This window comes from Pinus tabuliformis, chromosome 8 (assembly GCF_031772625.1).
Source record: "Pinus tabuliformis cultivar Carrire ecotype Pingquan chromosome 8, CPIR1, whole genome shotgun sequence".
Taxonomy (NCBI): Eukaryota; Viridiplantae; Streptophyta; class Pinopsida; order Pinales; family Pinaceae; genus Pinus; species Pinus tabuliformis.
In genome coordinates this window covers 296,865,434-296,884,764 of record NC_142294.1, presented here as the reverse complement: position 1 = coordinate 296,884,764, position 19,331 = coordinate 296,865,434, and the positions used below count along the sequence as shown (strand labels likewise).

General features: G+C 33.2%; 1 protein-coding gene across 1 annotated transcript; it reads left to right on the top strand.

Annotated features, from left to right (window-relative positions):
- The first annotated feature begins 1,844 nt into the window (after positions 1–1,844).
- Positions 1,845–16,786, top strand: LOC149235295 (patatin-like protein 2). The gene is made up of 8 exons (XM_089368508.1): positions 1,845–1,915; positions 6,932–7,070; positions 12,778–12,959; positions 14,042–14,216; positions 14,275–14,436; positions 14,583–14,641; positions 16,167–16,577; positions 16,705–16,786. Exons 1-8 carry the CDS (start codon positions 1,845–1,847, stop codon positions 16,784–16,786), a joined length of 1,281 nt encoding a protein of 426 aa, XP_089224634.1.
- Positions 16,787–19,331: the final 2,545 nt, after the last annotated feature.

Here is a 19,331-nt window from a genome sequence, read left to right as displayed (position 1 = left end):
TGTGCTATCAATTCTTCCGTAAAAATTGCCCAAGTGATAAATTGTTTACGAGAGCAAAGCCATTGATACCATACAAACTGATTTGGTTCCAAATATACAGTTGCCATACGTACCTTTTGTGCGTTTTTCACATTATTGAGATCGAAGAATTGCTCCATCTGTAATATCCATGTGGCGGGATCCTTGCCATCAAACTTCCTCATATCGATTTTTGGAATATGGTGATTCTTCGATCCAACATTAGAGTCTATGGAATCATGATTAACATTTCTTTTGTTCTCATCATGAGTTTCCTTTACTACCTTTTCACCATTAGTGACCCTTTCTTGTAGCAACTTCTTCAATTCTTCCATGTCTGTCTTCAAATCTATCTTCAAATCTGCCATGTCTCTCTTCAAATCTGTCTTCAAATCATCCATCTTAGCTTCCATGCCCTTCATCTTAGATTCCACGCCATTTATCTTAGATTCCACGCCACTTATCTTAGCTTCTGTTAGCTTTTGTGAGCGTGACATTTGTTGCACTTGTTCTTGTAATTTTGATATATCATGTAGCATTTCTTCCTCTTCTTCATGAGTCATGCTAGAGCTTTCAGGTTCCACTAGGTGTTTGCATTTTCTTTCCTCGGGGCATCAGTTACCGATAATAATGCTTTACTATGCCCTTTGAATTCCGTTAAACCAAGCTTACACAAAAATTAAAAAAAAAAACTACACACCTTTTTTCACTTTATAGAAGCCTGATATTGAATCTGATGTATCTCTGTAATTTCGGATCATCCAATTCTGAAATTTCTACCTGTAGTAGCCTTCTGTGTCCTCTTTCCAATGCCACAAGTCTGAGCCAAATTGGATTCTCCAAGGAAGAGTTATGTGAAATCTCCCACAGTGACCTGCTTTTAGACTGGTTCAGTAGAGTGAACTTGTACGACGTGCCACGAGTCACTGTTTCAACCTTTGAATCTGAAACACACATACAAGAAACTGCAGTCCGTCCTCTTTTTGTACCTTCTTACGAAATTTCAATCCGATCCCCAGAGAGAAAGTTATGATGATTTTCACCTGTTTTGAATGTAATTCAGGAGTCTGCAAAAAGACCAACTTCCTCAGATCATATCTCCGCAAATATCCACGAAAAGCTCTGAAATTCAGACCCAAGGTTCAGCGCGATTTCTTCTCAAATGGGCTTTTTTTGCGACTTTTGAAACATCACAGAAAAAATGTATAGCGAAAATGCCACGATGACCTGTTTGGAGCAGCGAAACCCTAGAATCCAAAGCTCTGATACCAAATGTTATGAAACCAGCTCAAGAAAAGATAGAAAGATAGATCAATGCCTTAGAATTCAGCCTCTTCGAGGGGGCAACCTCCTTTACATTACATAAATGAACAATTCTTGGATGATACAAATGACAAAACCTCCTTTCTATATATAGGAGTCTAGGGAGTCACAATATAATCCAGCCGACCTAACAATAATAATATAAAGCCACAAAAATAACAATAGAGGGATTCTATGGGGCACAGAAATAACAATATGGGGGTAATAGGGGCACAACAATATAAATAAGGGGTATAACTACAATAGTAATGGGGTAATCCCTAGTATTATAGGGACCCAACAGCCTGCAGTAAAACACTTAAGAATATTTGGATGTAAAGCATTTGCCCACATACCAAAGGAATATAGAAAGAAATTAGACTCAAAATCCATCACATGTACTTTTATAGGGTATTGTTCATCATATAAAGCATACAGATTATTTAATCCCTCTACTCACAAGATCTTTGTTAGTAGAGATGTTAAATTCCATGAGCAGGATAATGAAGAAACTAATGAGCACTATGACGGATGGGACATTCTGTACTTTGAGGAAGAAGAAGCAGAGAACAATCAGGGTCAGCAACAAACAAAGGTAGAGGATGAACAACAACAACAACAACAAAAACAACAACAACAACAGCAACAGCGATAGCAGCAGGAAGAAATAAGGTTTGAAACCACCACCCCACCACTTAGGAGATCAGGGAGGAAAGCTCGAATGCCTGCAAGATATAGGGACAATGCTTTTATAACTAGCATGATGAATGTGGTTGAACTGTCTAGTTATAAAGAAGCAAATGAAAATAATGAATAGAAAATAACCATGGAACAGGAATATGATTCAATAATCATAAAAAACACTTGGGAATTGATAGAACTCCCTAGAGGAAAACATGTCATAGGTTGCAAATGGTTATCTAAACCGAAAATTAACGCAGATGGAACTATAGAAAAACTGAAAGCTAGGTTGGTTGCATAGGGGTACACACAAAAAGAAGGGATAGATTATGAATAAACCTATGCTCCTGTAGCTAAATTGAATACCATCAGAGTGTTAATTGCTTTAGCTACCAAGAAACATTGGATGATGCACCAACTAGATGTAAAGTCTTCATTTCTGAATGGAGAACTGAAAGAAGAGGTTTATTTAGAGCAACTGGAAGGGTTTGTCCAGAAGCGAAAAGGACATTTAGTCTGTAGGTTGAAGAAAGCACTCTATGGACTAAAACAAGGTCCACGGTCGTGGTATGAGAAAATTGATTCATCTTTTCTACAAGATGGCTACAATAGAAGTAAGAATGACCCTAATCTTTACACCATGAAAGATGAACAAGGGTGCGTAGTTCTGATTTCATTATATGTAGATGATTTGATAATTACAGGTGATTCTATATATCTAATTGATGAAATCAAGTAGCAGATGTCATAGATGTTTGAGATGAAGCATCTTGGTGAACTGATACATTGTTTAGGTCTCGAGATCTGGAGGGATTCAAGTCAAACATTTATGTCTAAAGAAAAGTATGTCAAAGGCTTGTTAGAAAAGTTTAGAATGGATCAGTGTAAGCTGACACCGGTACCATTGCAGTGTGAGGATGGCTCAAAAGCGGCGGATGCAACACTTTACAGACAGCTGGTTGAGAGTCTGATCTACCTAACCACCACTAGACCTGATTTGGCTTATGCAGTGAGCGTGTTAAGCCAATTTATGTCTAAGCCACTTGAAAGCCATTGGAATGTAGCAAAGAATGTTTTGAGGTATCTACAAGGTACTGTAGATTATGGAATTATTTACACTCACTCTTCTGATGTTAGATTGGAAAAATTTACAGATTTAGATTGGGTAGGAAATGTAGATGATCGCAAATCTATAACAGGTTATGCACTTAGTCTTGGATCTGGGGTGATCACTTGGAGCAGCAAGAAACATAACACAGTCTCCTTGTCCTCAGCAGAAGCAGAGTATCAAACCATGTGTGCAGTAATGTGCGAGGCGGTTTGGTTGCAGAGACTTCTCCAAGATGTTAAGGAAGAATAGACAGTCGTAACAATAATCAAATACGACAATCAAAGTTCAATCAAGCTGGCCACCAATCCGGTGTTTCACAAAAACACTAAACATATTGATACTCAATTCCATTTTGTTAGGGAGAAAGCGCAATCTAAAGAAATTCATCTGGAATATTGTAATACATGTGATAATGTTGGGGACATTTTCACTAAGCTCCTTGGAAAAGTAAAATTTCAAATGTTTAGGGAGATGTTAGGCATATATGTGAACCCATTCTCCATTAAGGGGGAGTGTTCAAGATAATGGAGCATATCTTAGAATAGGTAGAGTTGGTTCATGTAGCCTCAGGATAGGAATTAGTTTCTATTTCTTAAGTCGATGTTCTAACTTCCCTAAAACCATTTATTCTATTTAATGTGTAATGTTGATGAACAATGTAGAGCATTCTGCAGAGCGAGACTCTCCTGGTTCAGACTCTCTTTCGTAGAGCTGACCAGTGGGTTTTATTTTAATATAAACATTACCATTTTTATCATAATACAACTTCCTTGGCATTATATTCCACTATTGCTCTGGAACTTATCGAGAAGGAAAGCTTCTAAAATGTTCCTCGGATTATCCGACCATTTTTGAATGAATGAAGGGTAACCTCTTAACAATAAATTAGCTAATACATCGAACATATCATTTGCGTTACGTTTTCAATTTTCTATAATTCATATTCACGTGGTATGGCATTTAAAATGTCCCTCGGAATATCCAACAAACCACGCTGGAATTTGTGAGGAGGAAAACCTCCTCGTAGAACACCAATGCGAGGATAACCTTGTCATGTTTACTACAACATTTCAATAATTATGTTTGGAGATGGGAAGTAAAAGTTCCACATTTTATATTCAATAATTATGTTTGGAGATGGGTAGTGAAAGTTCCACATTTTATATTTACTTTCACTTTTCATATTGTATATTTGTTATTTAATATAAATGTCGGAATACAAATTTTTATCCATCATCAATAATTATTTTTGAAGATGAGGAGCGAAAGCTTCACATATAATTATCATATATTTTTTATTTATTTTTTACAATTCACAAAGTTTATTTGTTATTTAATATAAATTTCTAAATATTTTTTATTTATTTATTCACATGTGTGTTATAACATTGGAATAATTATCTTTAAAAATAAAGAGTGAAAATTCTACATATAATTATTATACATTTTTTATTTATTTTTACTTTTCACATTATCTTTTTACTATTCAATATAATTTTCCAAATACATAACATCTGAATAATTATGTTTGAAAATAGAGAGTGAAAATCCCACATATAATTATCATACATTTTCTATCTTTATACTATTCAATGCAAATTTCCAAATAAATATTCTTATCCACTATCAAAATTGAATCTTTTAATTTTTAATTTTATTTAATTTTAGAGGCTTAAAGACATTGTGTTTGTGAATACTTATTTGAAAATATATATTACGAGTATTCTCAATTCTTATCCATAATAAAATTAGCATTCCATTTATGTTCATTTTATATATTTATATTTTCAAATCTCAAAGTATTTGTTTTGTTATCTTTAAACTTCAAAATCATTATGATATTTACATATTTTATATTTTCAAATTCCAAGTTTATAATAATGATATTTGTTTTGTATCTTTTTCCTTCCTACTTACTTTCATATCATTTTATTTGATATATATATATATATATATATATATATATATATATATATATATATATGAGATTAAATATTTATTAATAAGATTTAAATATTTTGATGAATGTTAATTTTGAAGAGTAAGCAATCTCATAAATTAGGTTATTTTTCTTTTTTCATGTTCATATATTCCATGTCACTAATAATATCTAACAGATTGGTATATAGTTACTTTATTTCATTGATAATGGTATATGTTTAGCAATTAAAGTTCAGTATATGGTTACATGTTTCGTATCTAATATAATTATCATTTCTGCATATTAATATGTAATTCATGTGGTCCAATTACTATAATAGATCATGAAAATAAAACACAATTAGGAATTTAATATAATATTATAACAATTCACCAATATTAAAAAAGATTGGTAAATCTCATCATAAAAATAATGCATTGTTTTTCTTTATTTCATATAAAACTATTTAATGATTATGTTTGAGCTTAAAAATTCTATTAACTTTGATGAAATTTTCTAACACTGTGTTCTTGATTAAATTTAGATACAAACTTGCACACAACTAACAATGTCAACATGGCAAGGCCTAAAATTAGAATTACAATGATGAAAATTCTGAATATATTCATTCAATTAATAACATTATCAAATCCTCATTATTTTATTCTCTGAAATGATCTTTTTGTTTTTCTTAATTATATATTTATTTGTTACACTTTACCTTTTGTAAATATATGGAAAATGTTTTTTTTTTCCCTTGCCTCATTTCTAACCTAATGTAAAGGAGACATAGACTTTGTATTTTTAATGCTTGAAACAACATTTATGAAGCTGGGTGAGATTCTTAAAAAAAGCCGGGGAGAAAGAAACATAATTGTCATTATTTTCAAACTTATGCATTAGGGATTATACTCTAGGATTTCCATATTTAAGTGAGATTGGAAAATGCTCAAAATACATCTATAGATTATGTTCATGAAGTTATTTTATTTTATGATTATCTAAAATTTTATATTAATTTTTAACATTTCAAAATTTCACATATATATAAATTTATTTTTGAAATTATAAAACATGTTTATTAGTATTCTTTATAAAAATAATAATTATTATTTTTAATTCTTATTTGAGGAAAGAAATCAACTCTTTTCTTAGTTTGAGAACAAAAATAAAATTGTTAATACGATGTTAGTCGACCTGCCTACTTACCCAAGTGTTTATAATATTTATAAAACATTAAAGTGTATTACATTACTGCCCAGGATTTAAATTTAGATTGGAAAGATAATAACCATTCTGCTCAACCAACTAATAATCTAAATTAATTTATTTAATCATTTCTTAAATTTAACCAATAATATTTTCTTTAAAATATATATTTTTAACTCTTCCAATAAAATTTCAAAGTTCGTTATTACTCATTTATTTTAAACTGTCTAATAAACTTTGTTTACTTTTATTTCAATTGATAGCGAAGATAAAAGCTCAGGATCAATGACTCTTTCCATTTAACTGTTTTGCCAACTTTTCATAATGAACGAGATAAATGAAAATATACCTTAACCTTACACGCGAGATTAAATAAAATCTCAGCATCAGTCACTCTTTTCAATTGACTGTTTGCTTAACTTTTCATAAAGAACAAGTTAAATGAAAATGTACCCGCGAGATTAAAAGTGATTTGTCAAATCAAAATGAATTGTCCCACACCATATTTTTCCTTTTTATTTTATTTTAATCGATAACGCGGACACGATCTAAATATTAATCATGGCTAAGTGTCACTCATCATCGCTTGTGGAACTCTATAAATACTGCCAGTGCTCTTCTCCACCCAAACATATCGCATTTTAATTCGTTGATTGACTCGATAAACATATTTCTGAATCATCATCTAGCATCACCCATGGCTATTACCTGCGGGGGAATCTGCCACCAACGTTTGAAGATAAGATAACCATTCTGAGTATTGATGGAGGAGGCGTCCGTGGGATTATCCCTGCAACTATCCTACAATTCCTCGAGGAAACACTTCAGGTATTGTTTATTCTAATCTATTACATGTTAGAAAACTAATAAACTTAAACAGTGATTCTACATGCGGAAAGAACTGAAAAGAATCACTGAAACTTAATACCCAGGGATACGAGTTACCTCCAACCATTGGTGATGTTTGATGAAAGCCACAGTCCACTTGCCTGCTACTTCTTCAGCACTCTAGCTTCAATCCAAGCAAAAGAAAAAGAACGCAAGAATTCTGAAGGCACTTCCAAGCTCTGCTATCTCAGCTAGATGGTGTAAAACTGAAGGGGTTTGAGATATGAGCTTGGGGACCAAACAGATGAACATATAGCTAAGCTTCCATCAAGCTTCTAAAAGCTATGTGTTAGAAAAACCACAAATCAAGGTAGAGATCAGATCAAAGTAATGGACCACTTTAGTAGCTCCCAATTATAAATTTAGTAATTGCAGTTGATTTTCTTAACTTAAGGAAACTACTGCAGTTGGTTTCCATAAGTTAAGAAAAGCTGCAATTCCATAAATCAAGGTAGCTTTTGTGTAAAATCAATGGAGCTTAACATTCTCCCACTTGGTCCATACTTCCAAACTTAATGTCTCAAAAACCATTGACAATATTTATTAAGTAATAGATACATGAATCATGGCGATGAGTCCTCTAATGACGAGTATTATCTTCCATATATTACTATGCATTTATTCTTATTCTAATTTATGTGGCAACAATTTCTTAATGAATAAACCTTATGTTTATTCTTGGTCCTTCTTAAATGAATTTTCTCAAATCAACTTAAGGTGCACATAAATATGAGAAAAAGCATCACAATAATTAAGAATTTCATTAACATTGTCCATACAATGAAAAACTGCATAATGGAACCAAGTCCCATATTCAATACATGATCCTTGAATTTAAACGGTGGCATGCCCTTAGTCAAAGGATCAGCGATCATTAACTCAGTGCTGACGTGCTCATTGACCATTTTCTTTTCTTTAACACGTTCCCTTATAGCTAAATACTTAATGTCGATGTGTTTATTTCGACTCCCACTTTTTTTTAGCCATAAAACCAGCCGCTGAATTATCACAATATATTCTCAATGGCTTAGAGATAGAATCCATAATTCTAAGCCCAGAAATGAAATTCTTAAGCCATACACCATGTAAAGCAGCCTCAAATAGGATATACATAAGCATGTAGTCTTTGGTCCCTTGAAGGTACCTCATTACTTTCTTTGCAGCTCTCCAGTGGTCTAAACCTGGATCACTCTGATATCGTTCCAACATTCCCACAACAAATGCAATGTTAGGTCTTGTGCAGACTTGAGCACACATTAGGAATTGCTGATCTCTTAGGTCTAGTAGATCTTCTTAATGTTGTACCATCATCTTCCTGAGAAGTATGTGGTTCAACTTGTTGTTCAAAAGTTCTTGGCAACTCTTGAACTCCTTGATCGACTGGAATATCGTCAGCAGCTTGTGGAACTTCAACAATTGGTTGTTCAACACCAGTTTGTACTTGAGGGGTGCTATGAGTAATAACCAATCTATCACTTGAAGTGGAAGGTTGAGATTCTGAATGATCTTTCTCAGAAACTATGTTTCTGGTTTGATCGCTCCCACTGATCAAGTCATTTTCAAGAAACTCAATCCTAGTGCTGTGAGACGGAGAATAAAATCTGTAAGTATGTATGATTTCTAATATGTCTGAACTCCTATTGGCACCTTTCTTTGACTTGTTGGTCTGCTTTCCCTTTATGCAGTCCACACAAGTCTCAAGATCAGTAAAATCTAGAGTATTAAGTATTCCTTCATTTACCAATATTTTAATTCTATCTATGGAGATATGACCTAGTCTCCGGTGCCATAATTTAGAGGAAACTTCATTAATAACACATCTTTTAGTGCCAGTATGAACATGCATTGAATCATATGTGACATTGTTTTGTAAATTAATGCAGTAAAGACCATTTTAGACAAAATACCATTCCCAACATAATCAGATTTATAGAATAGACTGAAAGATTTTTCTGAAAAGTTTAAGGAATATCCAAAAGGTACAAGCCTTGAAACTGAAATCAAGTTTCTAGAAAAACTTGGAACATAAAAGGTCTTTTCTAACTCCAAAACAAAACCACTACTTAAAGTTAAATAACATGTTCCTATGGTTTCCACATGCGAGCCCATCTTGTTTCCTGATAAGATGCTTTGTTCACTTCCCACTGGCTTCCTTAGGTTCTGCAAACCCTTTGTCTGCAAGCCATTTCTGAAATTTGGCGCATTCCTTCTTCATGTGTCCCTTCTTCTTACAGAAAAAACACTTGGAAACCTTCTTGATATCGGCTTGGGGAGGTGCTTTACCTTTCCCTTTCCGATTGGCTTGAGATTTGCCCTTTCCACGCGTTACCAGCATTGCACTCTCTCTCAGTTCCATCACCAGTCTCTCTTCCTCTTGAACACACATGGTTATGAGTTCATTAATTGACCATTTATCCTTATGTGTGTTGTATGAGATTTTGAAAGGTCCATATTGGTGCGGAAGGGTGTTCAGGATGTAGTGCACTAGGAAGGACTCCGATATTTCAACCTCGAGTTTCTTCAATTGAACCACAGTGTCCCTTATCTGCATGATGTGCTCGCACACACCTTTCACACTGGCGAGCCTCAGGGATGAGAACTTCATGATTAGGGTGCTTGCTAGTGCCTTGTCTGAAGAGACGAATTGTTCATCAATGGCCTTCAACAAGTCTCGGACCTTGTCATGCTGATCAACGGAACCTCGAATACCAGCTGAAATTTTAGTCTTAATGAACATCATGCTTAGACGATTGGATCGCTCCCATCGTTCATAAAGGGCGACGTCCGCTGCAGTGCTGGTATTAGTGAGTGTCGATGGTTCATCTTTCCTGATAGCATAATCTATGTCCATCCACCCTAAATGAAGGAGAATTCTCTCCTTCCAAGTCTTGTAGTTATCTCCCTTAAGTTCGGGAATGTCACAACGAATTTCAGAGAAATTTAAATTTTCAATTCAAACAGATTCAATAAAACTTTATGATAAAACTTATTAATTCATAACTCCTGTGGGTAGGTTATGAAATTTTATCCTAATTAATCACATAAATATAATTAAAATTCCTGTGGGATAAAATTTATTATATTCAGTGTAATTAATTACAATTTAATGTCTAAATAATCTATATGTGATCTTGCCAATCAATATATAATTTTATTTAATTAAAGATGTTGTGGCTATTCTCTAATTAATTAAAATCATATGGATCACTAGACATTATTTTGTTGCATAAACAAAACTTAACCAGAGAGAAAAATAATGTTTACTGAAAGGAGTAAGTCAAAATGACATTTTAATAAACTCCATAAAACTGTAATAATTCTCCAGCAAAATCAAAATTAAGTTTAAAGCAGTCAGCATTACCGAAAATGACTACAAATTAATTGTTCAATTTATAAACTTAACCCGGAGATTGACTGAAGCAGCGTTGATCTACTTTGCACTTGCATAGCAAATGCAGTTCGAAGGCTAGCTGGCTTGACTTCAGGCTCCGTCCTTAAGTTTATAAAACAACAAAAATTGACCAGCAAACAAGCTATTTTGCTCACAAGATAATGTAAATTAAAATCAAATTTACATTCCTTAGTCTAACTGTCCCATAATTTATTTAAGACTAATTCTTAAATTAATTACAAAATGGGCTCTAAACAATTTGCAAACAAAACTGCAAATTTGAAATATTATTTATATATCTTTATATAAAATTTCATGTGAGCCTAAACACATGCTAACACACAAAATTGTTCAAGTTCCTTCAATCCATAAATTGAAATTTTTAGACTAGAGGTTATGACTATAAGCAGTATTGCCAGTGGAAAATTCACGACAAATCTTCTACACCATCGCCACAAAAATCTTTATAAAAAAAAAACGCCTATAAACATAATTTCCAAAACAGTTGGCTAAAATGTTTTTTATTATAAATATTATAAAGAAGAGTTACGCATCTTTTCATTTACATAAAACAAATAAAACTTAAAATTACATACATATATTTTCTCACCAAAATAATTTTAAGGATTCTAATGTTGTAAGGGATTTTGTGAAAATTTGCCAATCAAATTATAATCTGCGCGTTGTTATGGCATAAGATTAACGCAACTTCACATTATTATCATGTTAATAATTATGATAATAACAGTTATGGCATTATCAATTATGCATTAAATTATAACAATAAATTAAAGTATCGTTATTATCTTGTTATTATCATAAATTAACAGTTGATAATGCCATAACAGTTATGACAGTTCTTTGGTTAAAGCTGTGGATATGTCCAAAGAAGAGACGGGGAAAACCCTTAAAAGAATCGGTACACATAATGGCTCTTTTCACTGTGACGAGGCTATCGGATGCTTCATGATACGCCTCACTCACAAATATGCAAGGGCCCAGATTATACGCACCAGAGATCCAAAGGTCAGTCGCTCAGTTCGGTTCATTTTAAAAAAAAATTAAAATATCAAGATGAACATTAATTCCATTTCGATCTTCACAAAATCAAAATTAAAGATAAAGTGGCATTGCGTCTCTGGTTTCACCTTGCCCGGTAACCCCAGCCATTCTTCCCACCCCGGTCATATCGCCGAATGGGGCGTCAATGGCTACGGTTCCGTGAAGGGGCTAATACGGCTCAGGGACAATGGTTTCGAGGTCGATGCAAGGGGCGACGAAGACTGCTCCAGCGAGGAGAGTGACGAGGACGAGCACGTGGAGATGGAGCGGAAACTCCAGATAAAAACCAAAAACTCAACTATCATGCGAATCACATTAAGCTTACTCTATCTACTTCAATGCCAAACTTTGAGCTTAAAAAAATGGAGAAGCTCGATTACAGTCTTTACAAAGCCATAGACCTCGGATAAACATATGTTTATGCAAAATTCAACTATCGACACGGCTGACAAAACTCATTAACTTAAATCCCGCAAAGACTTGGATAAGATGGAGTGGAGGGCACGCCAGTCAAACAAATGGCAATGAAAACAATAACGCATGCATGACATAGTCACTTGGCCAACACACAGCAAGGCAGAGGTAAAAGGGGCTCTGATACCAACTGTTAGAAAACTAATAAACTTAAATAGTGATTTTACATGCGGAAAGAACTGAAAAGAATCACTGAAACTTAATACCCAGGGATACGAGTTACCTCCAGCCATTGGTGATGTTTGATGAAAGCCACAGTCCACTTTCCTGCTACTTCTTCAGCACTCTAGCTTCAATCCAAGCAAAAGAAAAAGAACGTAAGAATTCTGAAGGCACTTCCAAGCTCTGCTATCTCAGCTAGATGGTGTAAAACTGAAGGGGTTTGAGATATGAGCTTGTGGACCAAACAGATGAACATATAGCTAAGCTTCCATCAAGCTTCTAAAAGCTATGTGTTAGAAAAACCTCAAATCAAGGTAGAAATCAGATCAAAGTAATGGACCACTTTAGTAGCTCCCAATTATAAATTTAGTAATTGCAGTTGATTTTCTTAACTTAAGGAAACTACTGCAGTTGGTTTCCATAAGTTAAGAAAAGCTGCAATTCCATAAATCAAGGTAGCTTTTGTGTAAAATCAATGGAGCTTAACATTATACCACTAATAACAAAGGATATTGTATATTAACACTGCAAAACTAGGTGATGGCCAATTTGTTACAGGAGCTTGACGGTCCGGACGTTCGTATAGCTGATTATTTCGACGTTATCGCAGGAAACAGCACTGGAGGGTTGGTGACTGCCATGTTATTTGCTCCAAATGAAGACAATCGTCCACTATTTGCTGCAAAGGATATTACTAATTTTTATTTAGAGCACTTACCTTCTATTTTTCCACCGACGAAGTGAGTCTAGCAGTTCATCTTTTTATTATATTTTATGTAATTAACTAAACAACAACTATGATGTTTATGGGTTGAATTTAACTTAATGGTTGATAGTAAAATGTGAGGGACAAGAATAAAGTCAACTGTTCAATTGATCAAATTTTAAAATCATTTCAAAATTTGCAATTTAGCTGAAGATGACCTCAAAATTTGCAATTTAGATGAAGATGACCTATTCATGTATAAGTGAAACAGAAAATGAGTTATTGATAACCAATCTAGCAATTCATTTTACTATTGTATTTTCTGTAACAACAGCTATATTCGTATAAGTTGAAATTAACTTTATGTGGATTTTCTGAATAACTCAAAATCTGATTAAATGGAATAAATCAATGGTTTGTTCTTGATCTTGTAAATTAAATTCCAAAATATTTGAAATATGCAGTTGAGATATGTGAAAAAATTGTAAATTGTTATTGACAAGAGGAGAACATGTTATTGGCAGTAAGTGTGTTTTTTTTAGTGTCAATCAAATTTCATAATATTTTCGAAATCTGCCGTTAAAATATGTGAGCAAGTTATAAATAAATTATTCACAATCAAAATGAGATATGAGATTTCATGTCAATTAAATTTCAGAATATTTTCCAAATCTGCAATTAAAATATGTGAGCAAATTATAAATAAATTATTGACAAAACAGTATGAGATATGAAAGAGAGTCAATTTGAAATTGAGTTATTAACAGATATATGAGCAAATTATAGATAAATTATTGACAACCAGTATGAGAAATGAAAGAGAGTCAATTTGAAATTGAGTTATTAACAATAAGTGTGAAATATATGAATAAATAATAATTTGATTGTGGGTTTCAGAAATATTTTTAAATCTAAAATACAAAAAGCAAGTTAATTAAATTGTATAAGTTTTTTCTGCGAATAGAATTTGAAAATATTCTTGAAATTTACCATTAAAATAAAAATAGCATATATCGTGTTAAATAAAAATACCATGTTAATCTGTAAGTGAAATTGGAAATGAGTTATGGGCAGTTATATAATCTGTGAGTGAAATTGAAAATGAGTTATTGGCAGTGATATCGTGACATTGGCATGGGATATGACGGGGCCAAAATATTCTGGGGATTATCTGCACAAGCTCATGAAAAGATATCTGCGAAATATACGTTTACACCAGACGCTGACGAACGTGGTGATTCCCACATTTGACATCAAAATAGAGGAACCTGCAATATTGTCAACTTTTGTGGTAAGATTTTATGATAATATAAATCTACGAAGCATTACACCTACTAAATCTGTTTCAGGCCAAACAAAATGAGTTGTACGATGCATTTTTGTACGATGTCTGCGTTGGAACGTCAGCAGCCCCAACATATCTTCCCGCTCACTACTTCGAGACACAAAATTCCACCGGCCAGACCCGAAGATTCAATCTCATAGACGGGGGAGTTGCAGCTAACAATCCAGTAAGGTTCCTTTTATATATTTTTCATCGTTATCTTTTAATTGGTGACATGATGACATATATGACTGCAACCGAAATTTTGGATGCCACCAGTGCCTTTGGTATCAAAAGTTATATAATGCAGTCTTCTCTAAAATTGTGTTGCAGACATTACTTGCGATAAACGAGGTGACTAAACAAGCTCTTATAGAAAATCCAAATTTTCTGTTCCTACCCACCAAAACTTAGGTGAAGTTGAGTTATAAATAGATTTATGTTTTTATAAGTTGGATTAGCCTTTATGGATACATTCTTTCTTTCATGTTGTTGAATTTCAACTAGATTATAAATTTTGGGAATTTAAATTTTGGGAATTTTTTAAAATTTAATAAATAAAAAGAAATTAAATAATCTAACATCACTACTATTATTTAAAAATATTTCTATAATCTGTAATCTAAACAAAGATAAGTAGATAAAGATAACTGTAACAAGTGATCAAATTTGAAGGTCAGGTCTTAATTTCATTTAGAAGGGCACATATTGAGGTCGCACTTCTATAATGAAAAGCATAAAAAAAAAGAGCAATTCAATTACAACAGTAAATTATTTTCAAATTTCTTTTTATTTTTTCATAGGAGAATGGTGGAACAATAAGCCCATGGATGTTGTGTATAAGGCAGGTCTGATATGAGCCGCAACTAATATATCGTATGCATTTACCATTAATGGATAAACAGGAAACCTATATTCTTGCATCAGTTCAGATAAGGATTAATTTTGTAGTAAACTTTTGTGACCAGAACGTTCAACCCAATATACGAGTAGGTCAATCAAATTTAAGTTTTTTGCATGAATGAAAAAATTCAGTAAAATTCTAAATAGGTTTAGGATTCAACAAAAGAGTGTACAAAGGTGTATATGTTTTTGGTATCTCCTTTTTTAATATGAAAACAAACCAGGAATTGGGAATCCGCAAACAAATCAAATCCAGTGTGTTAGGAAGCCTATTGAATGCGCTCCTCTCCAAGCATAAATCGTCCTTAAACCTTGCTTGACAGGGGTTTACTGAATGATGAATCTATGCTCCTCTCCAGCTTAAATCGTCGTCAAACCTTGCTTTGGGCAGCCTTCAGGCACAACCAAGTGAAATTACAGACCTAATACATGGCCCATATTGACATCTAGTCGCTCTCAATTGAAACTACCAAATGTAATGGTATCAAAGGGTAATTGTGACATAATAATTAATAAGAACTTTTATGCACAATTAGAAAAAACAACTCAAAAAAAAACTGTTGTTTTTGAAATGGGAGCAACTCAGAAACTGCCAAATGTAATGGTATTAAAAGGTAATTGTGACATAATAGTTAATAAGGACTTGCATCATATGCACAATTAGAAAAAACAACTCAAAAGGAAACTGTTGTTTTTGAAATGGGAGTTTCTGAAATGGGATTTAAGTTTTAACATTAAAAGAAATTTACAAATTCAACATTCCTCAAATTCTAATTTCAGAAAAAATGAAATTTAAAAGAAAGTTTGATAATTTGACAGCACTTCTTAAAAAATTTTAAGATATTATTTCAATTTTTTTTAAATGACAAAAATCAATTTTTATTTTCTTTTTACTTTAAAATTTTCTCCCTACTTCTTTGACGTGCCAGAGACCCTTTGAAGACTCTGACGTGCGAGAGACCCTTTGAAGAGCTCTGACGTCTTCAATTTTGATCCCTTACTATAACATAACAGACTGTGTTTTAAACAAGACACTGGCAAGTTTCTGGTGCTTTCTCTTGGAACTGGACAGAAAACAGCTAGTTACACCGCTGCTAAGGCTGCAAAATGGGGACTACCTGGATGGTTATACAACAACCGTAAAACACCCATAATTGACATGTTTAGAGAGTCAAGTGCAGATATGGTGGACATTCATGCCTCTGTCGTGTTTCAAGCCTTTAATTCAGAACATAACTATCTAAGAGTCCAGGCCAAGTTACCAGGAGATGCAAGCTCAACCGATCTGTCAACGGAGAAGAATCTCCATGACCTGGTACATATAGGCAAAGAGCTTTTAGACGGTCCAGTTTCAAAAATGAATATAGAAAACGGTGTGTTTGAGCCACTGCCACACGGAGGCACGAACAGGGATGCGTTGACCAGGTAATTATCATGATTACATTAATCAGAAAAGCCAGTAACTTAGACCATATGAATGATAGTTTAGAATATATTTAATATGGAAGTTAATCTGGTTTGAAGCATGGTATTAAAGAAAACGATTTGGCAGGTTTGCCAGAGCACTGTCTGATGTAAGAAAATTGCGTCGATCATCCTCCAAAATAGCATCCTCTGCACGTTCTAGGTTGTGAATACAGCTGCAGTGTGGTTCCCTTTTGGTGTAACAGATTTTGTTTGTTTGTTTTAATGGTTTTTATAGACGTAATGTGGTGTGATAAAATCCACTATATGGGAGAACTGGACTCAGCGTAGTTTAGGTCTATTATTTGAACGTTTAGAGTAGATGTAGTGTGGTGTGATAGAAAGTAATATGGGAACAAAGTGTGCCTGGAATCAAGGATTGACTGCAGTCCGGCCTGAATATCAAAAGATGCAGTTTTATGTGATGTAATTTTTGAAATCTAATTAACCTGTAAAAGGGCATATGCAAAAGTTTGAATAATAGGATCATGGATGTTGGATACTGCATTGTTAATTCAATTTTGTGGACTAACATGGACTGTAATAGCCTGATCAAAATATATATTGAATTTAACAAAATATGAAAGTGATTCTGTGAAATGCAGGTCGGTAGTTGGTACGCAAATTGCGATAATAATGTTGTAGATTTTAAATTGTGCATGGGCACAAGCAATTGCATTAAAAGCATAGTATTTTATTTAATAAATCTCAGTTTGGCCAGCTGTATATTTAACATGCGTAGTTATACATTCAGATTCTATGGAAATATAATTGAAAGGTTAAATATAGAAGATTAATTAAAATATTTTGTTATTTTTATAACTAATGTTAGCATTAGTTAACAAAAACTGAAAACTTTGCGAGACTCTTTGTATCAATTAACATTTACTCTTAAGTTTCAAATAAGAGCTCCAAGTTGCTTATTGGCTGGAAAAACGATTAGATGAAGCTATGAAAAAGTGATATATAAAATATAAATCGAAAACGTTAGGTGAAATTGAATTAATTAGCTTTGGTTTTTGTGCGGGGAATAATGCAAAGCCCGCAAACCATGGGGAATAATGCAAAGCCCGCAAACCATTACAATAGTCCCAGAAGCCAAGGGGCAGGGGACTCATAAAATATAATTTAATGTTTTTGTTTTATAAATTTTTTTCAATATATCAAATATTGAAAGTGATCTTTTGAGATATACCAGTTTTAATTCTTTAAAATGAATTTACAATTTTATTTAGTGTATTAAAAATTATATTTGAAAATTTGTTTCATATAATTTTGTTTATATTTATACTTTTAAAATATATTTATATAGTTTGTTTTGGGTAGTTTAAATTGTAATGGTTGTGGAAATGAAATCTCACTGAATTGGGAGTCTTGGGTTCGAATAATGTGTTATACAGTCGATTAGAGTGAGAAGTTGGAAATGATTTTGAGAGTTACTATTTAACCATTTCTTGAAACAAAATATAATTATTTATTATAAATATTTTACATATTTTAAAAATATTAATATTTTTTTATTATATAGAATATTGTAGCTTATGTGAAGAAATTTTCCTTAAAATTTTATTTATAAAATTATAAATTCAAATTAAAAAATATTTAAAATCTATTTATCAAATTAAATGAACTAATATTTCAAAGTGATTGTGTTGATCGAGAGATATTATTATGTAAATGTAAAAAAAAAGAGTTAATCTAAATCCATAATTTATTAAATGCAAGAAGGGATCAAACAAAATTTAATGAGATATTGTAATATAAAATAAAAAATAACAACTAGGGTTTCTTCTGCCTACACTGATTTGAAGCTTCTGTAGCCTCTAAGCCGGTTCGTATAGCACCCCCTAGGGGCAGTGACAGCTCGTCTTACATGTCAGTGGCTGCTAATTGCTCTAGCCAGGAACCACCATGGATTGGCACTTGCATGTATTGTCAACAAGGCAACCAAACAACGTCATCAAGCTCTGACCACAAACTAACAGTCATTGCAATACGGGATTCACCTACTAAATCAAGGAAAAATTTGGGTTGGTTTCGCCCACAAGCTCAGGAAGTCCCTCTTCTTAAGATCCCAATGGAAAAATTAGGATCCACCATTGAAACAATGAAGGAAAGAGTGTTGATCTACAAATTTATCAGCCCATGGCCAACAGAAAAAACTTTGCTCAATTGGATAAGGAGAAACTAGACCATTAAGGGAGATGCATAACTGAAATTAAGCTCATTGGGTTTTTTCACAGTAATATTTAACAACATTGAAGATAGGGACAATATTATGCAGGGAGGACCCTATTTCATGAACTCTATTGTTCTCATCATCAAACCATGGGTTCCAAAATTCAATCTGGAGAAGGAATACCTCTCTAATATTTCAGTATGGATTAGATTATATTCCCTCCCTCGGGAATATTAGGACCCATAAATATTAGCCCACATTCGTAACAAGCTGGGCGAGTTTGTTATGCTCTTACAAATAATGAAGGTAGGGAGATATAATTCCTATGCAAGGTTGTGCATCTATATGGATCTCATGAAACCCCTCCCTGCCAACATTCAACTCAGCTGTGAAGATGAGATCTGGGACAACAAATGACTATGAGAAAATCTCGTTTAGATGGAGGCACTTCCATGATTATGACCATCTCCTCAAAGATATCCCTAAGAAACTAGTGGCTCAGGAGGTGAATCAAGCCAATGTGAATTCACAACCAA

What these genes read in the sequence shown, in the direction of transcription:
- LOC149235295 (XM_089368508.1), top strand. Translation starts at nt 1,845, where the DNA reads ATGACGGATGGGACATTCTGTACTTTGAGGAAGAAGAAGCAGAGAACA. An exon ending in AGGGTCAGCAACAAACAAAG is followed by an intron (nt 1,916 to 6,931) that starts GTAGAGGATGAA and finishes ATCATCATCTAG; the next exon opens with CATCACCCATGGCTATTACC. An exon ending in TCTATTTTTCCACCGACGAA is followed by an intron (nt 12,960 to 14,041) that starts GTGAGTCTAGCA and finishes AGTTATTGGCAG; the next exon opens with TGATATCGTGACATTGGCAT.